This window comes from Rhamphochromis sp. 'chilingali' (assembly GCF_963969265.1).
Source record: "Rhamphochromis sp. 'chilingali' genome assembly, chromosome: 19".
NCBI classification, from domain to species: domain Eukaryota; kingdom Metazoa; phylum Chordata; class Actinopteri; order Cichliformes; family Cichlidae; genus Rhamphochromis; species Rhamphochromis sp. 'chilingali'.
Genome location: NC_137946.1, coordinates 3,961,851 through 3,986,011, shown reverse-complemented (window position 1 = coordinate 3,986,011; position 24,161 = coordinate 3,961,851). Strand labels below are relative to the sequence as shown.

At 41.3% G+C, this 24,161-nt stretch overlaps 1 protein-coding gene across 5 annotated transcripts in view; it reads left to right on the top strand.

Moving 5' to 3' along the window:
• Positions 1–24,161, top strand: part of arhgap32b (Rho GTPase activating protein 32b) — a 124,016-nt gene that overhangs the window by 69,731 nt on the left and 30,124 nt on the right. For 4 of the 5 annotated variants that reach the window (XM_080867658.1, XM_080867656.1, XM_080867657.1 and 1 more), the window contains exons 6-10: positions 16,702–16,788; positions 19,164–19,301; positions 20,258–20,350; positions 20,652–20,774; positions 22,390–22,467. In XM_080867658.1, the coding sequence (XP_080723784.1) occupies positions 16,702–16,788; positions 19,164–19,301; positions 20,258–20,350; positions 20,652–20,774; positions 22,390–22,467 (519 nt within the window). Of the gene's footprint in view, positions 1–8,821; positions 9,411–16,701; positions 16,789–19,163; positions 19,302–20,257; positions 20,351–20,651; positions 20,775–22,389; positions 22,468–24,161 lie in introns of those variants that run through there. The other variant, XM_080867659.1, reaches the window with a different exon arrangement.

Sequence of the window (24,161 nt, the reverse complement as noted above, 5' to 3'; positions counted from 1 at the left end):
ACACATTTTTGTGTCGATTTGGGTTTTAAAAAGCCAAAATGATGCGATGCAGTCTTACACTTTAATCAATTCAGATTCAGACTATAAAAAATGAAAACAATATCATGCATTGCTTTTGTCCTCAGAGGGTTTCTTTGCAGTGTATTGACAACTGTGACCTGCTGTGAAATTTAGTCCAGACATCGTATTCCTCAGAGGAAGAATCTGGTTTAAATGTTAAATAAATGAAAACAAAAGCATAACCTTACAGTGGTGTTGACAAAGTAAGGTTCTTCCAACCTTCTTCTGTCTGACTGTACCTTAACAAGACTTCCAAATTAATCTAGTGCAGAACTTTTTGCTTATTTAGTTGCTTTGATGTTAGAGAAACTTGTTGCCTTAAAATACTGTTGCTCTAAAAAGATTTGCAGGCCATACAGAAAGGATCTAATGACAGCAGCTTTTCCTTTTTGTACATTCTATGCTGTTACAAATCTGAATAGAGTCACTCCAAAAAGACTATAATTGATTTGATGATGGTGCTGTGACATCAGACACAAATGCATCACAAATGATCTTTGGAAAATATAAAAAAAATCTTTTTATCTTGACAGCTGTTCGAGACTAAATACTATTATGCCTAATTTTTGCACTTCTGAAAGCATTTAAAAACAATGGCACTAGATAGAAGGTTGTTACTAACTGACAGCTGACACTTCAATGCTACACTATATGAACAAAGAATAGTATATTTAGGTTTTTCTACAAATATCTATGACATTTGTCTGAGCTTATTTTCCAACGAGGTCATTTGTGGCATTTCTCTAAGAAATACGTTTGATTGTGGTTCTTATGTGAAGCCACAGGTGGTTCAGAATAGGTTTTACTTAAAGAAAGGAATCCTGGAACGTATCCCAGCTGTCATAGAGTGAGAGGTGGGGTACATCATGGACAGGTGACTGGCCTGTTGCAGAGTTTTCATCTGGATTATGATAAATGTGAATGTTTTATTTCATCACTTAGAGGGGGAAAAAAAGATGTTTTTGAATGTTGGCACCGAATGTCTAACACATGTAGTAGTAGTGGTAGTAATAATAAGGACTAAATCTGTGACCTTAGCTACATCCTGGTGCCCTGTGGCTGCACAGTCATGTATGAGTTTGATTTGGCAGACATTGATGTTTTGGAGCAAACAGAAGCAGGAGTGATGGCTCCAAGTAGGACTCCTGTTTGTTTCTCTGCAGCTCTCATTAGGATGAGTAAGCCTTCCTTTCTTTTAATTGAACTAGCTTCAGGCGGATCTAGCGCAGACTTCACATCAAAGTGAGTGGTCTGAAAAAATGCAGTTTAGGTCATCTTGCTATGGGTGGCCATGAAAGTTTGTATTGATTTTGGCACAGTACTGTTGGTGCACTCTTGAGAATCTATTAAATGTCAAAACTTAGAAACCTATTAAGTTGGATGTAGAGAAGGTGGATGAATTGGTATTGATTAACCTTGTCTGACACTTTAAATCCTCTGTGCATTGGCTAAAACCATTCCTAAGAGAATGGATAAGTCCCTGCTGATATTTGTGTCATTCTGTGCTGCTGTGTATGCTGTCCTCCACTCTTTCTGAAGCTAGTGCTTGAGGCTGGAATCTGAAGTATGCAGAAGAGACCTCAGCCAACTGAATTCACTGCTGGTTATTTAATCTACTTGAGACAGATATGGTTTTGCACCAAATGATATACACGCCATCTAAAACAACGTTGATATCAGTGCATGGGATAAATGAAATGACAGGTGAACAGTTGGATGTGAGATGAAAGGGCAGATTTAGATACTCTGGTCAGACTGATTTTGTTCTGTTCTTATTGTATAGGTCACAGCAGTAGTCAAGGAGCTTTAAAAGGTAAAGACCCACAATATTAGATATATTACCCCAATAATTAGGTAATTCTTTATAAGCCAGCACATGGCGACGGTAGTGTGAAGCCTTTAAGGTTCAGGAAGAGGCAGCGCATACAGAGTTGAGGATAACAAATTGAGCAAAGCACAAACTGTAAACTACAGAAGGTGCTCAGTGCATCATGGATGTTCCTCAGCAGCCCGAGCACCTGATCCAGCTCTAAGCTAAATGAATATTTTAATCCTAATGTTAAAAGTATAGATGTGTGTGTCTCCTGAAACTAAACTAGAAGCTGATTCCTCTCTAGAAGACTGATAGCTGAAGACTCGACCTTGTATTCTATATTAGTTGTTAATTTTTAATTAATACTGTTTGTCAGAATGGCTCTGGCCTTTCCTCTGTGACCTGGCACACTGTCACAGTGTGTTGGCCCATGCATGCACTGCCCCCCCATAGTCTGTGCCCTCCATGATGTCTCGGTTGAATCGCCCCCAGCTTCTCGCTCTTCCTCTTAGCCCCTCCCAGCCTTGCAGGCCAAGGGCTGCATGACAAAGTCTGGAGCCAGAGACCAGCAAAGTAAATGTATTGACTTCATCACCACTGTCCCACTGTGCCTGCCAACTAGCCAGCCAGCACCACTCACCCTTATTGTTGCTCATTAGCCTAGCATTTTGCCCTGCCTTTTCCACATTGACCACACTGAAGACCACACTGTTACACATTTTACTAATAAAATGTGTGTGAGGGTGAAAGTCACACAAACAGGTCCTTTCCAGAAACAGTGTTAGTGGTGCTGACCGCTGTCATCTGTACGATTATTAACAGTATTTAAGTTATTCACAGGCGTCAGAAATGGCTAAAGGTTGTAGTGTGTGTGTGTGTGTGTGTGTGTGTGTGTGTGTGTGTGAGTGAGACAGTAACGGGCTGTTTCATTCTGTCATTTAGTCATTTCTGTTATGCATCTCTGTCTGGGGTGCAGTTATAACACTGTAATGTAAAGTCTCCAGAGATAAGTTGACATGGTCACAAAAAACAGGCAAGCACGTGGACGGCTGCTCGGACTGCCTCACTCACCGTCTGATGATGAAATTTAGGTCATCAGACCCACACTTGGTCTGTGCTCACAATCTGTGCTTCTCTTACACTATTTGAAGCCTTCGGCCTTATTTTCTTCCGTTTTGGCTCATTATCTTGGTGTAGGATGAAGTCTGCATCAGCCAATCTGTTTGCCTCTGCTTCAACACGTTTCAACACAGTATAGTACACTACTACTACGAGCAGGACAGTACTCTCCCAGAAATGCATTAGAGGGAGTAGTAGTGCGATTTGTTCCAGCACCGCCTTTGTACACACACAACAGCACTGAAGACACTAATAGGACTGAAACACTGAACCAAGTACAATGCCATAAAGTGCATTATGGCAGACTTATAGTAAGAAACATTGAGTGTGACTTTTAAGGTGGATAATCATGGAAATAAACCAGTTTAACAGCTGTTATGGTCTCGCTCAAGAGCCTTAACAAATATGGGAGAGACATGGTTTACAAAGTTATTAACCACATAAAACTTTACATTGGCATTTGTTAGTGTGTCAGCAGTTGGATGAGTGATTGAATGTTAGGTGTGTAATGTGAGCCCTAAAGTAACCAGTTCAAAACCAACCAGACAAATAACACGGTGCAGGGTGAATGGAGAGAGAGAGAAAGCTGAGGTATGCTCCGAGGAGAGTGGCCAGGTGCTCCCAGTTACCGCACCTACCAGCAACCTGGAAGACGACACGTACAAGCAAAACACAGCAGGCGCAGGCCAACGCAGAGGGCTGTCAGACACATGTGAAAGAGCGCCCCCTCTCTCATGCTGACGGTGGTTCAGGCAGTTATTGAGGGTGTGATTTGTGTGTGGGTGAATAACAGTAGCAGGGTGTGTGTGCAGCCATGTATGTGACGAAGACTGACGTCCCTCTCAGGGCTCCTTTAGACCGCCTTGCTGTGCGTTGCTGTACAGCTGATGTGTCTCAGCTGCTCCTGTGACAGACTAGAGGAAGGGTGATGAGGGCCTGTCTTTATTTGTCTCTTTTCTTACTCCTCCATTCGGCTTTCTAGCCATCTCCTGCTCGAGTCCATCCCCAGCATCGACACAAAATACGCTTCTCCTGCCCAGTCACCCCCTCTGCTCACAAAGCACCGTGAGAGATGCATTCCCTCCCCCCCAGTGGGACCCAATCCATCAGCTGCAGTACAACTCCAAAGCATACAGCCAGGCAACCCGTCATTTAGAAACACAGGACACTTAACAATAACCTGCAGGTTTTCTAATGGGTTTCCATCTGTATGATATTTAGGGTCATACTGTGTGGTTGCCTGGAGAAAACAGAATGAGGGCCTTGGCCGACAGAGAGATGATGTCAGACCCTTTGTCACATGTTCATTCAGAGGACCGCTCTCCACTGCCTGTGAGCTGAGGATGATGTAACGCTTGGATGCATTCTGCCCTTGTTGGGGAAACAAAAGACCAGCCAGAGCCCCCCCACACACACACACACACACACACACACACACACACACACACACAATAACCATGAGACACAGAAATAATTTGAGCACCACAATGCTGTATGTCAGTGAAAGGTCTTTAGAGTTGCAGTGCTTGTAGACATTGATGAATGGCATCTTGCAAGTTGGGTAAGAGTGCGCACACTCAAAGTTAAAGTAGTATAAAGCTGAAGAGTGGAGGTGAACTCAAAGGTTGAAAGGTCCTAAAAGTTTCAATAACAACAAATGTAACAAATGCATTAATAAATACTGCTAGACTTCAGCACTTTCCCTTTAACTAGAGCAGTGCCTGTTCAAGGGCAGTATAATAATGTTTTTATGCCTACATTCTACACATGTTACATGCATGCAAATACATCACCTGCTCCTGTGACAGACTAGAGGAAGGGTGATGAGGGCCGCTCAATTCCATTACCTATGGGGTAATGGAACTGAGGTAAAAAAAAGAAGAAGAAAAGAAAACATAAGGAAATGGCTTAAATTTTCATTACCATCAACACATCATCATCAGACAATCATGTTCTAAATTAATTTGTGCTGAGAATACACAAATACATTATATTCCAGATCAGTCCATTTTGAAAAATTTGAAGAAACATAACATAAATAACCACTTTTTTCATGCTGCAGTGGTTTAATAGGTCCTCTTTAGATTAATCAGGAGTGCTTTTGAGATCTTGGGTCTATTCCACATAGCTATGATGCTTTATGTCTTTATATTTTCTTTCTTTGTTGAGCTCAACTGGACGTATCAGACGCAACATTTCCTGTGAAGCAGAGGGAAAGCTCTCCCCACCAGCGACCATTAAGATCAGTTAATGTGTATCACATGCATGTGCGAAACAGGATTTTGTCATAAGGCAAATAGATCAGGTCTGCAGGCACATGTTCCCACTGTGCTGTTTTATATTTTATGATTTTCCCACAAAGAATAAACATTACCGGTCCCCTCTGTTCCCTGTACCCTGTCTTCCTATAACATTTGCAGCTCGACTGGGCTGATTGATTTCCCTTTCCGCCTTTACACTTGACAAACCACGCTGTCCTGTCCTGACCTGCGGGGCCTAGAGTGAGGTTAACTCCTAGAAGCGCTGAAAGCACATTCACAAAGCCTCATTACTCATTTCTGCTCTTATAAAAATGAAGTTGGGCTTAAGACAACAAAGCTGCAAGCTTGTCATGGAGATACTTTTTCTTTGGTGTTTTCTGCATTCCAGTGTGAAACAGAATCATTTCAATGACATAAACCCAGGAAGAGAAGTGCTTGCATGTCCTCCTTTGTGTTCGTCAGTTTTTTTCGTCTATTTTGGGTCCTTGACCTGTGAAACATCGTCCAGTTAACTTTCTGCATTTGGACAAATATTAGCGTATTATTTGGAATATTAGCGATGCTGTGCTTTTGTCTTCACTCAGTGCAGGAGAGCCAGTGCCAATAAAGGTTGCTGTAACAGATGTTTCATTACCAAAGATGTTGATTACTGCTGTCATGGTCGTTTGGGTTTCGTGCAGATGTTGAGCTCACTGATGCACTTTTTTCCCCCAGAATGTTGTATTGACATTCTGAAAATTCCCACCCTGTGTCTGGATTGTTCTTGTTTGATAATCTTACTTAAATTGAGAGTCCATGTTGTAGGTTCACTGCAGCAACATCCATTTTCAAATACCGCACTTCGAATCTTTTCCAGATCTTTTATGGGCTTCATAAAATAAAAAAATACTGAATGAAATGCACGCATCTTACCAGCTTTTGGGTGAATTTCCAAATTGTATTTAAGCTCCCAAAAACAGGAAACTGTTTAGAAATGACCAATTCCTGTCGTATTTTTGTTCAGGCCCTGAAATCAAAGCTGAGAGTTTGCATGTTCATCAAATAACTTGAATATGTTTGCATGTAAGTGTAAACAACGAATTGTTTTCAAGTTCCAAAATGTATAGATTTATAATCTGTGTGCAAATATATGTACGCTAAAGTAAGAAAAGGATTTTTTGTTCCAAACCATCATCTCATCCCCTAACAGCGACCTCTCTCCCCCTGTTTAAATTCCATTGCTCTCCTCAGTACGGTTAGATCCCCATTTTTATTTTTATTTTTTTAGCTTTAATGATTTTAGATCCAGCTCCTTCACACTGCAGCAAAGGCCCACAGGCAGCCGTGCACTCAAAACCCCTTCAGCTCTACATCCGAGTAAAAATACTACAGTGTGAAAATGGTGCCACTGGAGACCCGCCATTTATTTTTAGTCATATTTTATGTTCTGCAAACTTCAGCCTGTAATCATAACACATTAATAAGAAGCTCTGACCTAGTGTACTGACATACACTTTAATAACTAGTAGAGAAATTTGATTTAATAAACTCATTCTGTTTGCGTAGTAGCGCAGGCGAATTTATTGGCCTGACACTTTTGTGTCAGGTTCTTGCAGCCGTTTGGACCGATCAGCTCTGCAGCAGAGAAAACAAAGTAGAGCAATCTGGGCTGCCGAGCACTGCTGCTCTATTTCGATACATCAAAATAATGTTGGTATTTTATTTTGAAGTGTTATACGTATAATTAAAAATATCATAAATGCTTGATACCGATCACACTGTTATTTTTATTCACACATTAGGGTAGCGTTTCTGTCGAGCCATCTGTTTGCCACGTTGGTCTGGACTGAAATATCTCAGTATCTGTGTGATGGATTAGACACAATGTGTAATATGCATAAATATTTTCTAGGCAGTGTGGTTAGTCTTCAAGGCTCACCATGAGGTTAACCTTTGTAGCTCTTGGTGACGTGTCTCCATTGGAAGTGCGTGTTGCAAACAACTTTTGTCCGTCAGCGAGGTGTGTATAGTAGAAACCCCACACACTCAGTGCCTGACTGCAGTTCTTTTCAACCTAACTTGGGTGTCTCTAATAACTAATTTTAGAGTCAGAAACAAAACTTGAGATTTCTCCACTGCTGTATTTTCTCCATAGCCAACACAGGAACGTGGGAAATAGTTGTGTTCAATCAGTGCTTTTAGCTTTTTGTGTCTGCAAGTTGGACTACAGTGATGTTTCCTGGAACAATAATATCCGACCTCTGCGCATGTGGTTTGGATAAATCAGTCCAACCTGTCACTGGCACAGCAGAGCAGAGACAGGATGAACTGGGTCATCATTGGATTATCATTTGATATTCATAAGCAGACTTATAGTAGAAAACGAAGTGAAGCTGTTCTCCAGCAATCGGTCAGAGCAGGCGTCTCAGCTGAGCAGCTCACGGCTTATGTGGAAATCTGTGTTTTTATGAAGGCTTAGAAAGTTTTGGCTCAGTGGTGACTGCTGTCACATTGCCCCATTCCTTTGGTAAAAGATAGTGCAGGTGGTGTTAGAGATATTATTTGTGATCGTCACACCATCTTGAGAAATCTGCGTAGAAGGACCGGACACACACACACACACACACACACACACACACACACACACACACACACACACACACACACACACACACACACACACACAGAGCAGTGTACTTCTAGGGTTTGGCACACACACTTCCCACTGCTGCTCTCCTTCGGCGTTGTGCACGCCTTCTGAAGAACCCTCCCCCTCTCCACTCCAGCGTCACTAAAAACAGTCGAGAGCTCGTCAGTGCCATCACCACCACCTGTCCACTCACCTGCCTGGCACCGCCCCTTGAGCTCACTGCACCACCCCTCCCCTGCAGCTGAGCCAGGGACCACACCTCCGCCACTGTCTGTACCCATAAGTTGAATTGGACTGTGTGGATATTTGAACTGTTTGTTTGCATGTTTTTCACGCAGAACTGGGAGAGACTTGCACCCCCCCATGCGGCTCTGTACCCTCGTGGCTATTACCTTTTTGGTAAGCCAGGCTGTTTGCAGTCTCTTTTTAATCCATCTTATATGTGGATGGTACACGTGAAGTTGCCACAGCTGATTCAACTTCTGCTTCAGTTTTTTTAAGGTAGCTGGCTGGGAGCAGACCCTTTAGCAGAGCGTATTTTTGGTGACTCTATTTCTACTTTGCAAGTGGGGTAGGCTGGGAGCTTATTTAGGTTATTAGGTTATATGAATAGCTTCCCATTATTTACTGCATTTGCAGATCATCACTTATTGAAAAGCTTAATTGGGTGCATTTTGAAGTTTGATAATGGGAAGTCATGGTAATTGTGTTCTTGGAAGAGCTGAATGTCTCCTCAGTAGATCACTTTCAGTCAGATGCCACTTTGCTTGAGGACAGCACAGCGAGGACTGCAGATGTGGAAGGAGGGAAAACAGCTCCCTGGCAAGTGCACACACACCCTCTCCCCTCCCTTTCCTTCTCCTCTGCTCCTCTCTCTCTCCATCCCTGCTCTTTGTCCTGGGAACATACCAACCAGAGAGGGTTAAGAGGAGGAGAGAAGGGGGAGGGGTGATCCAGCATGTCAGACAGGGAAGAGGAGGAAAAAAGAGAATAGCATGTGGTGCAGGACACAGAGAGCAGACGGTGAGGTTGCCAGAACAGGACTGAAGAACACATCTTTCTTTTTGTTTTGTTTTTTGGACATTTAAACCAGGTTGTTTCCATTTATGTTTTGCTGCTGCTAGTCAGATTTTCAAAGTTGTGTTGGGTGCCAGCCTCCAGAGAAAGAAGGTTTAAAATTGGGCATCCCAATGGTGGAATGGAAGAGAAGGCAAAATGGAGGAGATGAAAGCTGTCCCGTTGAGTAATCCACCAAACCGGCTTTCATCCTCTAACACCAGCTGCTGATGATATTGTTGCCCCCTCCTCTCTCTTTCTCTCTCCGGATCCCACACTGGGAGTGCTTACACTGTATGTGAAAGAAAGTGGGGAGCTGACATTTACGTCCCGCCAAGGGGAATTGTGCTCCGTGGCGGAGAAACCCAAGCTTGGATGTACATTCTTAGACTTGAGGAACAGAGACTGGACAGGTGTTGGAGCGTTAAGGAGCTGCATGAAGGGAAGGAACGTAAACCAGAGCTGACCTACTGTAAGTATGAGGGCTTTTTCTGCCCTTTCAGTTCTTTCTGTAACAGTGTTCTGCTGCTGCGGTTACAGAGCTGTGCTTCCCCGTTGTCCTTGTGTGCCTGCAGGACTCGTGAAAAAAAGCTTGTGGCCGAGATATCGGTGTGGCACTGCATGCAGAAACCTTTGTTAGAGCGACAGCTGAGTTTAACACGGATCTCCAAGTAAATGTCTTTGGAAAATGATCAACGTGAAAGGGCTTTTCTCTTTCTTTTAGGAATTCCACAGGCCAGCTTTTACAACACTGTAAACAAGAACAGCTGAGGGACAGACCATCCAGTGATATATATTTTTCCCCAGTATGACCATATATAGCACAGCATGACCACAGTGAGGAAACCAGTGTGGGTTTTTGTTGTTGTTTTGACTTTTTTTTGTGTGTTTTTCTTTTGATTTTCATGACATTGATCCAAATCCTTCATGTCAGCCTTGTTGTTATCTGTGGGTAGGTTTTGAACTTAAACCAGTATATCCAGAATTCTTCAGTATTTCTCATTTCCTGTGAAAGGCAGTCTGTTCCTATGCTATTATTCTGGAGCTGTGGTTTTTGAAACCATAGTTTGCCAAGTACTGGCAAGATTGCAGCTGCCTTTGTGGTCTCAGGGACAATGTGTGCTAGTGCAGCACAAGTTGGATTGAAAGCGAATTGCAATGTGGCGAGCTGCAGGAAATGCAGAAAACAGGCCTAGAATGGTAGGTAACGTGTGCGGCATGCTTCCCAGTTTGGGTGCATGGGAGCATTTGCAGGTTCTCTTCAAAAGTTCTTAATAAAAGCAGACGTGCTTGCTGAAATGGCAAAACTGCTGCCTTTGTTTTGAAAACCTTCATCACAGCTGAAAATGTCTCTGGGGTGCTCACTTCAGTTCTGTTGTTTTTCAGCTGGGAGCCAACCTGCAGTTCACTTACCCCCAGCCTCGTTTATTCAGTAGATGCTATCTGTAATTTCTACATGCTGTCAGCAGAGATGATCATCGGGGACTTGGGAATCACAGCCAGGGTCTCTCTAACCGTTATCATCATAGTTTGAGAAAGTGTCTTTCTGGGAAATAAAACAAAAGTCTGTGTTTTGTTCATACACAGTGTGAATCATATTAGGTGTAATGTTCTAGAAACTAGTGTTGAAGTGGTTTTGCCATTATTAGTGTACAAAACTGTAGAGAGAAACAGACATGTAGTCTCACCGCTCACCGTGCCACAGATATTTTACTGGTGTTCCCCTGTGGTAACCAGGAAATCAGCATCTAGCTGAATTACTGCTACCTTCTGATGATAAAGACCTATTACATCATATCATGCACTAGTAAAAAAAAACAGGGAAAATATATTTAAAAAACATTAACAAACCATAGAAATAAGAAGACTGTTTGAGTATTTAAAAGATTTTGGAGCCATTGTCCTGCTATAGGGAGGCTGCTGCCTTTGTGCTTGGTCTGCAGCTTGGTTTAGGTGTTTGGGAGATATCAAAGTGATATTCACATGAATCACAGGACCCGAGGTTTCCCAGCAGAACAGATCATCAATATATTCAATTCACCAGTCAGATTTTGTTGTTGTGGTTAATGTGGCAGCTGCCTGGAAGTTAAGAAATCCTTCGCTTTGTGTTTACTTTGTGTTATTTTCTGAGCATGTTAGTATTCTGGCTTCAAACCCAACAGATCTGACTCTAAGCTTGGAGTTTATTCCTCTTTTTACCGGCCTTGATTTGCTATACAATAGATTTTAGCTACATAAGCCTCTGTGACTTATTGTAACCCTGCTATTGCTGTGCTGGCATTACTTTGCAGTATTGTTTGTTTCTCAGGTAATATTAGCTGCTGTATGTATATCCCTGCCACAATCAAGGTGATCCTGAGATTGCCACTGAGAGGCATGATGTTCTCTTTGTTCACAGTATCATCTTCTTTACATAACATTTTTTTTAACCTTTAAGTGTTTTGTGACCAGAAAGTTCCTCATCATCCCAAATTGAGTCGTAACCGTTCACATGCACATAAATGTATTGCAGAAACAGCACAGAGCCTTTCGTGTGCTGGATGGAGTCCCACAGTTTGCATGACAACACACTCGGATATTGCTAAATCAAAAAGTTCCACAGTGACTGCACCCTGAAGCATTTCCAAAAGAACTTTGGGTGCAAAATATTGATGCTCAGCAACATCATGTGGAACAACTTATAATCACACATACACACCACTTGCTTAAGAGCAGAGCAGAGTAGCACTTTAATGTCCCTGAGAGGCAATTTGGCTTATACACAGCAATCAGTAATAACAAATATATACAAGCACAGCAATAAATTGAAATAAACAGTGAACGCAAAATACACAAAAACTGAAAGAAGCCAGAAACCAGACAAAATGGCTTTTGTTTAAAAAGCCAGTACCTGATGGATTGAATGACCTCATGTCTTTCCTTTTTATTGCTGAGAAACAACTTTACCAAACAAACCCTGACAGTAACAGTCACATAAAAGTCACTAAGACAAAAGACTGCATGGAGCAGTATTATGGGGTTGGATAGGATAAAGAATGACCTCATATGTATAACTGCCACTTCTAAGGAAGTAGAACCTCCATCAAGTAAACTGAACTTATCCAAAAGGCGGCTTTTAAATTTGCAGCAGACTTCCTGCATTTTCTGTTTTTTGTCAGATTGTGATCAACAGATCATGAAAAAAACAAATCTTCAAAATAAAGAATACTTTGATAATGACATTGATGAATCATTTATAAACACTAAAAATGTTGTCAGGTTAGACGATACAGTCATACTGGTGACACTAGTGTCCTAGTTCTAAGTTGATAACAGCCTGTTTTATCGATTGGTCCATGTGTGCAGTCCAGACCAAAATACTTTTAAAAAGCCAGTAGATCAATACCACGTCTCGCCCTGGTCCAGTCACCACTGAGCAGCTGGACTTTAGATGGGTTTTTATGTTGTTTTTGTTGTTGTTTGTGTGTTTTTAAGCAGTGTGAGCAGCCGGTGACACGCCATTCATTTTTACACCATCAGCCCAGTTCGTGATAACTTTGCCAATTTATTACTTAGCAAACTAAGTATTTCCTGATACCTGGAAAACCAAAACTTGCATCAGCCTCAGATGATTTCTGTGAGGCCAGGTGATTAGCCAGATTCTGCATTGTCTGACTCAAAACATATAGGATCATATCTATGCTTTATCATCTAAGGAGGCTTTCCTTAACTAAAGCAGAGAAAACACAAAGGAAAAGGAGAACGTGACCAGTTTTTGGATAAATTGTCATCCTCTTCCTCCTCCTCACCTCAAGCCTGATCTCCTGAACTGAAGTCAGGTTCAAACATACGAAAATGTGCGTAAACGAGCTCATTGATTCCCGTTGTTGTCAGCCAGAGCTGTTGGTCCTACAGCAGCCACTGTAACTAGGATTAACTACTGACATCTATTGGTTTTACTGTAACAGTTGCATGCAGCCTTCTTTGTCTTTGGGTACCCGCAATCTCTCTTTTTGTGCCCATCACCACCTCTTCTCTAGATTTTTGTTGCTGTTTTTCACTTGAGTTGTATTTTTACATGATATTGAATCATGCTAATCAATGCTAACAATCCAAGATCAAAAGTATTGACAGAAATACTCTTCTTTTGTTTAGTTCTGACTCCGATGTTAACAGGTTAATCGAAGGTAGCATTTTACTTTACTATCATGAAAAACATTAAATGCTGATGTTAACATGAACACTTTTAGTAGATTTTTTTTTTTTAAAAACAGTTGAAAATTTCTCCACGTCCCATCCACGTTTGGGACCTCTTTCTCCTGTGGACTTGTTCCAAAAGTGCATCGCTGTGTTTTTGGGTATTAACTTCCAAGTACAGTTCAATTTGTTTTTGTTTTATTAGCTTTTATCCTTTTCAATGCTTTACTTGTAAACAATTCCCTTGCTTTTATTTTGAAAGTTAAGTGGCGCTAACCAGCTAACCTTGGCTGTTTCCTGTCTTCTGTTTCCCTCTTTCGAGGCTGACCAGTCAATATTCAACAACTGTATTAAATCAAACTTGCTTTAATGGGATCCAGAACACTTCCATGTGTTTTCATCCCCCGCACTGGCACAATGACATTGTTCCGACAGGCTCTGTTTAGTGGACCCACACAGCACATAAATACCCTCGATCTCAGTTTTTATGTCTGCTGTTGTGAAAGCAGAACTTTTGTTTGTGTTAACACAAAATGCAGATCTAACATAATGATGCAGCAAATGGGATAGAAGATAAAAATGTTTCATGAGCGGGTCACTTACTCTTTCACAATTTCACAGTTAATACAAAAGTTAAAAATTTGTTTTTTTTAATTTGTATTTTACAAAATGTAATCACTTTTTTATTCAAAATAAGAGTGTCTGCAAACTTTTTCAGTTTTCTCAGTCGTACAACTAATTCCTATCAATAAATCAGCAACCAAACCTCCCTGCAGTAGACTGGCAACCAAAGACCAGGCATAGATTTGGGGAGAATAGAAGTGACACATAATGGCATTGACCTGGTATTCATTCACCTTTGCAAGTACAGAACGTAATGAATATATATTCATTCTTTATGTTCTGTATTTATTTTTATTCTGACGTGGAGACAAATGATTCATAGATGGATGGATGGGCTGCCCTGAAAATGCTGTTTTAAGTTCTGAACTTCCTGAATCTCTGCAGTGGAGCCAGTGATTGCAAACATTAGCACAACTATCTGACATGATAGCTTCTCCTATGGGAAATAGAGCAGGTTCAAAAGCACCAGCTCTTATATAATACAAGATTAAAACACCTGTTCAACTTTTCTTTGTATCACTGGTATAAAAGAGGGATTGGGAAACCACATGAGGCTGTTTCATTAAATGGCTAGTATCAAAGAAGAGACAATAACAGTATGTTGAACACAAAGACGTGCGGTTTTGAACAATTAAATCTGTTCAACCAGTCTTCCCTGCCTCAGAATAGACTGGTGGGATGGCAACCTGTCACCATGGCTACGCAAATTATGTCATAGTGGCAATGTGCACTGGAAGACCCCAATTATGAGGTGTCTCTGCATACAAGACCTAGTGCCAGATGATATGACAACATGTGCTATAAATTTGGTGAATACCGTTTCTAGTGTTAGGCTGTTCTTACACACTTTTCATATGATTTTTGCAAATTTACCTCCTATAAGATATTTGGCTACCTGATAGTACCATATCACCCCAATAGAGTACTTTGCTCTTAGTGAGCACTTACTATATTCCATCAGCATGGTGGCCGTTGCCTCTGTTCACTTGGAGCTCATAACTTTAATTATCATTATATCCTTTTATTTCCAGGATCATAATTTACATCAATTGTTTGAATTTGTCTGACAGATGTTGTATCTCGGGTTCAGCTTGAGATCCTGAGAAGTGCTGGAGCTTAGCTTTAGGACTGCTGACGCAATCCAGGAGTGAGCTACATTCCCATAAAGAAACACTGAAAAAGAACCTCTGGTTCTCTTTGCAACCACACTCAGTATCTCACTATGGGAAGCACCTTGTGGCGTAACCAATAACAGAAGCTCCACTACCACCACATCTTTCTAAAACAGACCAATCACTTCAAGGACATGGAATCCCCCTCCCCCTTTTATAATAGCCCCTGGTTCCACACCAGGTACTCACTTTCTTTCCTGTGAAGATCATTAGAGTGGTCCTGGACCATAGAGCATGACATGCATTGCCAGAGGTTACAGTTTGCAATGAAACCATCCAGGTTCAATAGCATGGCATGTTCATTGGGTGCAGGGGGAGCTGAAAGGGCTTTGGACAGCAAAGTTTCTTCTCTTGTAGGCTGAAGGGCAGGAAGCAATGCACTGGAAAAGATAATGAATGGATACCTAAATGGATTTATGTTCCCTCAATTCTCACTTCAGCAAATACAAATTCATAATTTTGAATGCCCTTTAGGGCATAGTCTAAGAATAGCAGACCCTCTTTTTCAGACTGGCACTCACCCTTGGGGTTTTCTCCAAGTATGTTAAGGCAACTCTGAACCCTTGGCAGGCGGCAGGGCTCAGTGTGTTTGTATATTTGAAAGATTTTCTAGTATGTGTGAAGAGGCACTGGAGAAAAACACCCAGGCACTATTATGCAGCCTGTCTGGCTTGATTTTCATCATCAATTGTATCAAGAGTGTGCCGTCTCCCACTCTGAATATTAAATATCTGGACCTTGAAATGAACAGTTTCTTTTCAGGGTTTTCTATCGAGAGGTTGCATGAAGAAAATTTTCCTGCACATTGCTCTGTTTCCCAAGGGAACCATGGTCTCTATTTCTTGCTGCTCCTGAAAAATTGTCATGTCTCGGTCAGGACAGAATGCAACAGTGGTGGTGTATATAAACTGTCAGGGATGCACTTGTTTCGTGACATTACACAAGCTTTCTTTCTGCCTGATTATGTGGAGCAGCAAGCACCTCCTGCCGACTCATGTTCCTGGTGTGTTGAACACCAGAGCAGATTTGCTCTCCAGAGGGAAACCACTGTACGGGGAGTGGATGCTCAACCACAAAAAAGTCCATCAGCTGTGGGTCACGTTCAGACAGATGTCCATAGATCTGTGTGTTTTCATGCAATGCAAACAATGTCCTTTGTTCTTTAAGAAATGAGGGAGTGTTCTTGAAGTGACTGGTGTGTATATTAAACAGGCATAGTGGTAGTAGAGCGTCCATGACTGGTCATGCAAGTGGAGCTGGGTCTTCAGAGAACTGGGGTTACCCTGGTAACCAAGCATTAATGAATCCCTGTTTTTTTTTTTATAAGAGAGTGAAGCATTTCAACAAAACTTCCCTACTTGCTTGGTCACCGAAAAACGTGCTTAGAATAAGTATGGAGGGGCTGGTCGGCCATCCTAATATATGGGGCAGAGCCTTGAGTGTAGCTCAGCAGGTCACTGGTGCTTCTGTAGTTCATCATGCCAAAGCAGTTCTCTGTAGAGAAAGATGTAACGTTAGAAAAAGAAATGAACTGACTTCCGTTAACTGAGGACCGAGGTCTACTATTACAAGTTTGTGTGTGGATGGCACTTTGATATGGCCCAAGCCCACAAAACTACTCCTGAAACCATTCATGAGCCTGCGTTTGTCACATATGTCAGGCAGAGATGCATATGATAAAACAAGGCAAGATAAACCAATACTTTTTAATCATATTTAAAGAACCACAGTTGCTTGAAGTAACCCATGTTATGCTCATCGAATGCCTCAGACCTTCTCTTTGTTTTTCAGCTGTCCCTTGGCGATGAACAAAGCGAAGTGACGCGGAATGGCTATGAATCTAAGGAGCTGGTGTACTTGGTTCATATTTACTGCCAGGTAAGACTGCAAACTCCTGTGCATTGGTGGTGCATTAGTGTGTGTATGTAAAACAAAAAACAAACTTGGCTGTGGGAAGTCTTTATTGTTCAAGCTCGGGTCCTCTACCAGAGGCCCGGGAGCTTGAGGGTGCTGCATAGCATCTTAGCTGTTCCCAGGACTGCAGTGTTCTGGACAGAGATCTCAGATGTTGTCGATGGGATCTGCTGGAACCACTTGCCCAGTTTGGAGGTCACTGCCCTAAGTGCCATCACCAGTTTGTCCATCTCTATCTGGAAGTCCCAAATGATCTTAGCTTGGTCATTCTTAACCACCCTAGGGGGCACATTTCATTTTGACCTTGTGATTTCTAGGCCATACTCAGCACATGCTTTACTGACAGGCTTGTTCCTGAGCTGCTGCTGTTTCTGTGCCGTCTTTCAGTCTCAATATCATCCATCATTCCATCTGCCGGTGGCACATGCTGTGAGAAAGTGTAGTGACTACACTGATATAAAACCAATAAATTATACCTGCTTTAAATTTGACTGTTGTTGTCTCTAACTTTGCACAGTGATGAAGCATTCCTTGTCATTTTGGATCAACTTCTAAAGTTCCCATTCAATTATTTTTTTTTAGATAAACTTCAGTAATGTATGCCAAGTCTTCTCCACTATGTCAAAATGGCAACTTTTCAATCTAATTTTTGAGAATCAGATGATATTTGGCAAGTTGTGTGGGTGCTGAGCAACTATTGTTGGTCTGGTCAGTCCTGTGCTTTGAGGCACTATGTGCTGGCACACAATGGGACTAGCTTGATGGAGATATTAGCTTCATATAAACCTGAACATATTTATTTATTTATTCTTTGTACTGCAGTCACTCAACTTTTTAAGTGTGTCTTATAATTTGTATAACGATGCACAAACCACATAGGCTCCTGTTTAGCCGAACACATACACCTCAAATGTTGAATAGCACCTGTTGAGATATCAGCAGACTTCTCCCTCTCAACAGGTCATTTCTGAAATGCCTAAGCTGTTATCTGAAAGAAATCAAAGTTATGTAGGAAATGAAAAGAGCTGTGGATGAATGCCACAGCTGGGAGAGTGATTTGAAGAATGTGGGAAGGAAGGCTTCACAGTTTAAATCCTTCGACTCATTTTCAGAAAGAACTAGAAACGGGTTGTTGCATTTTTTATGGAGTATTTTTAGTTTTTTACTTTGACTGAAAAATCTAAATTTCAAAGCTAATTGGCTAAATTTAAGAAAAGCACTGATTTTATTTAAAATTAATTGAAAATTTACAAATCTTTACACAGCTGGATTCAACCAGAGATATGAAGTACAGCAAACAAACAGACGTGCAAACCAGATGCTCATAAGCTTTGCCTTGTGACACATTTTTATTCCAGTTTCATGCATTCAAATGTACAGATTATCTTCAATTTGCAGCACCATGGCAATGGCCCACAAGTATGTGGCGGGGCACTTGGAAATTGTAACTACTTAAAGTCATTGGAATTACTGCTAAATCTACACTAACCCTAACCCCAGTTTCAGTTCCACAAACCCAGATAGGTGGGTTAACTTGGAGAAGCATCTGTAAGTGGGACAGAGAAGCATCGAGTTCCCCAAGCCAACAGAGCTCTCCCAGTGGCATCTCTCCCAGCCAGCTCTTTAAAACAGCGCTGGAATCAGTGGGCTGAGTGTTGCACTGCAGTCCCACTCGTGCAAGTCCTTGCCTCAAAGACAGTTTTTCTAGGCCAGATCAAAGCAGAAGACTTTTTTTGAACACTAGTTTCTCTGAGAGGGTTTTTGAGGTTTCTTGTTGTTTAAAACAGAAATAGCCAATACACGGAGCAACTGTTATTTAAGTTGTTATTTAAGTTAGATTTAATTTAGTGGTTTGGAAACAAAATTATTCTATTATTTATTCTACAAGCGAGGGCTGGATAAGGTGTCGATGATCAGTGAATACTTTTTAATACAAAGTAGACAAATCTGTGGGCGACTTGAGCCCCTTTTTAGATTTTTTAAAACATTTTTTTAAATCTTAGATACTCTTCCATTGATTTAGAGGAACAGATAATTTGTTTCCATGTTTTATCAGTCTGTTTATGAGGAACGTTTGTAAAACGGTGTACAGACTTGGCCTTTTAAACTCTAACAAGACAAACAATGAAGTGCTACATATATAAGAACTCTTTATCATTTGTTGCAAATTGCATGTAAAATGTTTCCTACTCTCAAGCTTATGTTGTATCTGACAGCTAAGCTCTGCTTTTTATCATTTGAATTTAACCTTAGCCCAATTTAATAGAAATATGTATCCCTTCAGTCAACTGTTTGTGTTCTCTCTTCTTTTTGGCGGTTACGCTTGCATTGTTCCGAAGGGTCGAAGTTGGATTGTGAAGCGCAGCTATGAGGATTTTCGTGTCCTGGACAAACACCTGCACCTCTGCATCTACGACCGACGCTTCTCACAGCTGCCTGAGCTGCCTCGATTGGACAGTCTGACTGATCAGTCTGAGGTATTGGAGCATCCAGGGACTGTGAGCAAAATCAGTGCCTTATTTTGATCAACACCCTCAAGGCTTATTATTTTTACATTATGTATGCAGAAACTGTAGATTTGTGGAAACCTGTATGGCTTAAATCCCAAAGTGATTTGTAGTCTTGCTGTTACAGACTTTTATCAGTATTCTGAGCCAGACTCAAGCTTAGATCAGAGAATAATAATAATAATAATGGATTGCATTTATATAGCGCTTTACAATTCCACTATTCATTCACTCTCACATTCACACACTGGTGGAGGCAGCTACAGTTGTAGCCACAGCTGCCCTGGGGCAGACTGACAGAAGCGAGGCTGCCATATCGCACCATCGGCCCCTCTGGCCAACACCAGTAGGCAGCAGGTGAAGTGTCTTGCCCAAGGACACAACGACCGAGACTGTCCGAGCCGGGGCTCGAACCGACAACCTTCTGGTTACAAGACGAACTGCCAACTCTTTGAGCCACGATCGCCCTTAGAATTCATTGTCATGAGGCATTAATATCGATAGTAGGAAGCCGTGGTTTACATGGTTTTTACATGACAGAACTTTGATCTCAAACATTCTGCTGATCAAAGTTTTACTGTTTTATAATGTCTCAATTTGGGGAATTGTGGTACCAGAAACTATAAAGCTAAATATCCCTTGTAACATTAGGTCAGAGCTAAAGTCATTTCAAGTTGTTTGTGTACTTTTATGCAGACCTCATCATTAGCTGGAAAATGTGCTGCCTTTGTGAACACATAGCAAAAGCAAGCAGACTTTAAACCATTAAAAGGGATCTTTAACTATAATGACTTGTTTTGGCAGCAGACTTTGAAATTTACTGTGTTTGTAATGAATTGTTGTAAAGTAATGGCACTAGTAAATGGCACTATTGTGAAGTAAATGTAATGACACTAACTGCTCTCTGTGTTTTTGTCCATGTTTAGTCAGTTTCCCAGATGTTGTTGGCTTACCTCTCCCGGCTCTCAGCAATTGCTGACAACAAGATCAATTGTGGGCCTGCCCTCACGTGGATGGAGGTAAATACACTTCCTGTAAAAGAATAATTTAACTAAAGGACTGCTGAAGTTACACATAACCATCTAGTATTTATTGATATAGATAAAGTAAATATTATCAGGGACTTCAAACATTCATAGGTATTAATTTATTCCTATCAATTGTAACTTAAGCCCTGCAGGTTGTCTTTGTACCCTTACACATTTTCAGTCTGGAAGCACCAATAGAAACATATTTAGTGCACTCTTATATTAGCATTTGTTAGCTGATGGCTGCTTCTGTTAACCTGACATGTAAGTTTTGGGTTTGTGTTTTCATCAGGTGGACAATAAGGGGAATCATCTGCTGGTTCACGAAGAATCGTCCATCAATGTTCCAGCGATTGCTGCTGCTCATGTCATAAAGCGCTACGCAGCCCAGGCCTCAGACGAGCTGTCCTTTGAGGTGACGGTCACGCCTTTTTCCTTTTTAATAGAAACAGATCTGTAGCTTCAACCATGTCACATACATGAGCGTTTATAGAGAATAGAGATGGGGGAACATGATGTACTTTCTGTTTTTGTCCACTGCACCCAGCTCTCACTTGTGACTCCTTGTAGCCGTTGCCATATAAAAGTCTGGGCAATGGCTTCCACAGAACCTGATGGTTGTGAATCATTCTGTTAATATCAGCTCCTTCACTAGCACACACAGAAGAGTGAGCTCCAGGAAGCTTGAGCCATCAAAGTGCTGTGGAGAACAGTTAGGTTACTGATGGGGCGAGGCATCACACACAAGCCTCAGCTTCATTAGCTTGCTGCCAGGAGAAAGTCCCTGATACAGAGATGATCCAAAGGTTGGCGATGAAACGTGTTTAGGCAGGTTAATATGGTTAATACTTGTTTTCCTTATAGCACTGCAACAAGGTGGTTCTTGCATCTGACTAAGATGCCTCCTGGGTGCTTTCTGTGTGAGGTGCCTACCAGGAGGAGGCCACAGATAGACCTAGGAGACATTAGAGAGATTCTATTGCTTGGTGGGAGGTGACGGCTGGGGAGAGGGAGGTCTGGGTTTCCCTGCATAGGCTGCTGCCCCTGCAACACCCCAGTTAAGCAGAAGATGTATGGATGTTGTCTTTAAAGGACAAATATACATATATGTAGAGAGTTGTCTCTTTGTCATTAGCTTCAGTAACTCAGTGTAGTCTATTGTTGCTTTGCTTTCATTTATCTCTGACTAACTGGTGTAACTTTGTATGATGTAAGATAAATCACGGTGGCGGGGTGTGTTCTGCGATGCCGTGCAGGGAAGGCGGACGCACCTGCACGGCATCTGCAATCATGCCCCGCCGACTTAAATATTGCAGTGGGTCCTGTGTTTGGTGTTTATGCGTACGGCTGGCAGCAGGAGAGCTGCAGCCGTTGAGTGTACTGTTACAGCAACCGTGTGTGGGAGAAATAAAGTATGCTGCAAAGCATGTTTGGGTCTGCCATGGTCATTCACAATCACTTTTATTACAACAGCATGTGACTGCTCCCTCTCCAAAAGCTGTACTGGAGTTTCAAACTTTTTTTTAAAGCTGTATTAAATTGTGGAAATAAAGATTTCTACATGCTGATTCCCTAAACAGTAAAAAGTGACTGTCCAGTGACTTACACCTTAAAATTCTTAGTAGACCCATGCTGTGTTACTGAGGCAAAACCCTGATAGAGCTAACAGCTTATGAATGCTTGTTTTGTCGATGACTAGTATTAGCGCACACTCTCACTTACTCTGTGTCAAAATATGAGAGTGAATTCTTTACACCTATTTTTTAAACTGGCTTTGTAGCAGTTAATGTTACACAGATGGTGATACAAGAGGAAAACAAACTGAAACAGCAATAAAGATGCCTTCGGTCCAGATATTACCAGTAAATAAATATGAAAACTGAGTAGGTGTTTGTTTTTTTGTCTTTCAAGACAAGCTTTTCAGCTCTAAACAATCCTTACTAAATATGCACTTGTAAGAGGAAGTCAGCTTAGATGTATTGTCGTTTCAGTTATAACAATCATTGATGTCAGCTTGTTACTCTCTGCAGGTTGGCGACATCGTGTCTGTGATTGACATGCCCCCTAAAGAGGACACCACATGGTGGAGGGGCAAGCATGGTTTTCAGGTACGCTGCTCACAAAGCACATTGAAACAAACTCGCACGTTCTTTCCCTCTGGCTGTAAACTTTTGATATGACTTGTATTTGAGGTTTTCAAGGACAAGGAGCTTCTTTGTAAAGTAAACTTCAAATATTTAAGAGTCTGCTGAAAGGCAAAGGGAGATACAAATCCACCTTCATGTGAAGCTTTGGGGGAGATTACATGAGTTAATTCATATTCCTACGCTGTGTGCATATATAGTCAGTCATGTGCTGTTCATGGTTTTATCTTTTTTCATGACACTGCATGATTTTCTCTTGGTACTAAAAATATTGCATGTTTCGTGAAGAGAAGATAAAACCATGAACAGCACATGACTGAAGTTAAAGGAGCTGTGTGTAACCTGGCAGTCACAGCTGTTAGAAAACTGCAATGGACATTGTCAGAGTGTTTATATTGAGTCTAAGTTGACTGATGAGACAAAGCAACCAATGCTAGATACATGTTGTGTAGTTGGCTAACCCCGATATGTTGGCTGTTACTGTAAGAAGCAAGTATTAGCATGTATATTTACCTTGTGCAATTGATTTACTGATGCCTGAAATCAAGACTGTTTGATGTTACACAGAAGTTAGTACACAAGTAGGTATAATGCATTAGCTGTTAGCAAGCTAGCTAACTAGCATTAACACTAAGACTTAATTTTGCTAGTGGCAGAATTAGCTAGCTGTCTCTTAGCTGCAATGTAAGAATATATGTGATGCCATTCTTAGCATATATAATGTAAAGAATAACTTAGGCATTCCATTTTCAAATTACGTTGTATGCTAATATTCACATAAAGTAATTTAAAGAATTGATTTGCTAAGTAATCAAATGGAGCATACTATGGTGTTGTTAGCATAGCTGTTATTGGACACATGCTCATACTGTTAAAGGCCTATGTCATTCTACAAATGTCATTAAAACTTCATTAACTAAACAAACTGCTTCCATATTAATAGCATTTGGCTCCAGCTTCATGGATCCACTTAGCTCTTATTGGCTACTGAACTAATTGGCGTTATAAAGAGGGCATTGGCACATTCAAAATTTCTTAGTTTTCACTCACGGAAAGCACAAACCTGTTGGACAATATATACTAAAGAGCAGGCAATATTGTAAGAGGCATAAACACTATAAAAAGCAGTGCGGAGGTCCTGTTCAGTTAATGGAGGTAAGGTACCAATCAGCTGCTGCTGCCCAAGTTAAAATACCTGTCAGTCAAAGTAGTCACAATACTAATGAAGTTAGTCAAAAAGCTTGCTTAATCACTATTTAACATGAATCCTATCAGTCTAAGAAAACACTTAAATCGGCAGTTGTATTTTGAAATGAAGGTCATCAATAACACAGGAGAACAGTATGCCCACTGTGTTTGTGTGTATGAAACTTTTACCCAGACAAGTGTATACAAAACACTCTGGGCAAGATTTGCTAAGTGGGTGTTCAGGTGTAAAGGAGGCCAGCATTCAAGCCAAACAGGGGGCTGCGTTGGTGGTGCTTAACTGGTGAAACAGTGAAAATGATCTAGAAATTATTTCATTAATGCGCTTAAAAGAAGACACCAAAGCCCGATGTGGAAGTTTATAATACTAATTTTACAGCAGTTGCTTTTCCAGGTTTTTGATAGGTCACATCATTGGCTGGAAGATGTTGCCTTACGCCGAGCTCAGCCTT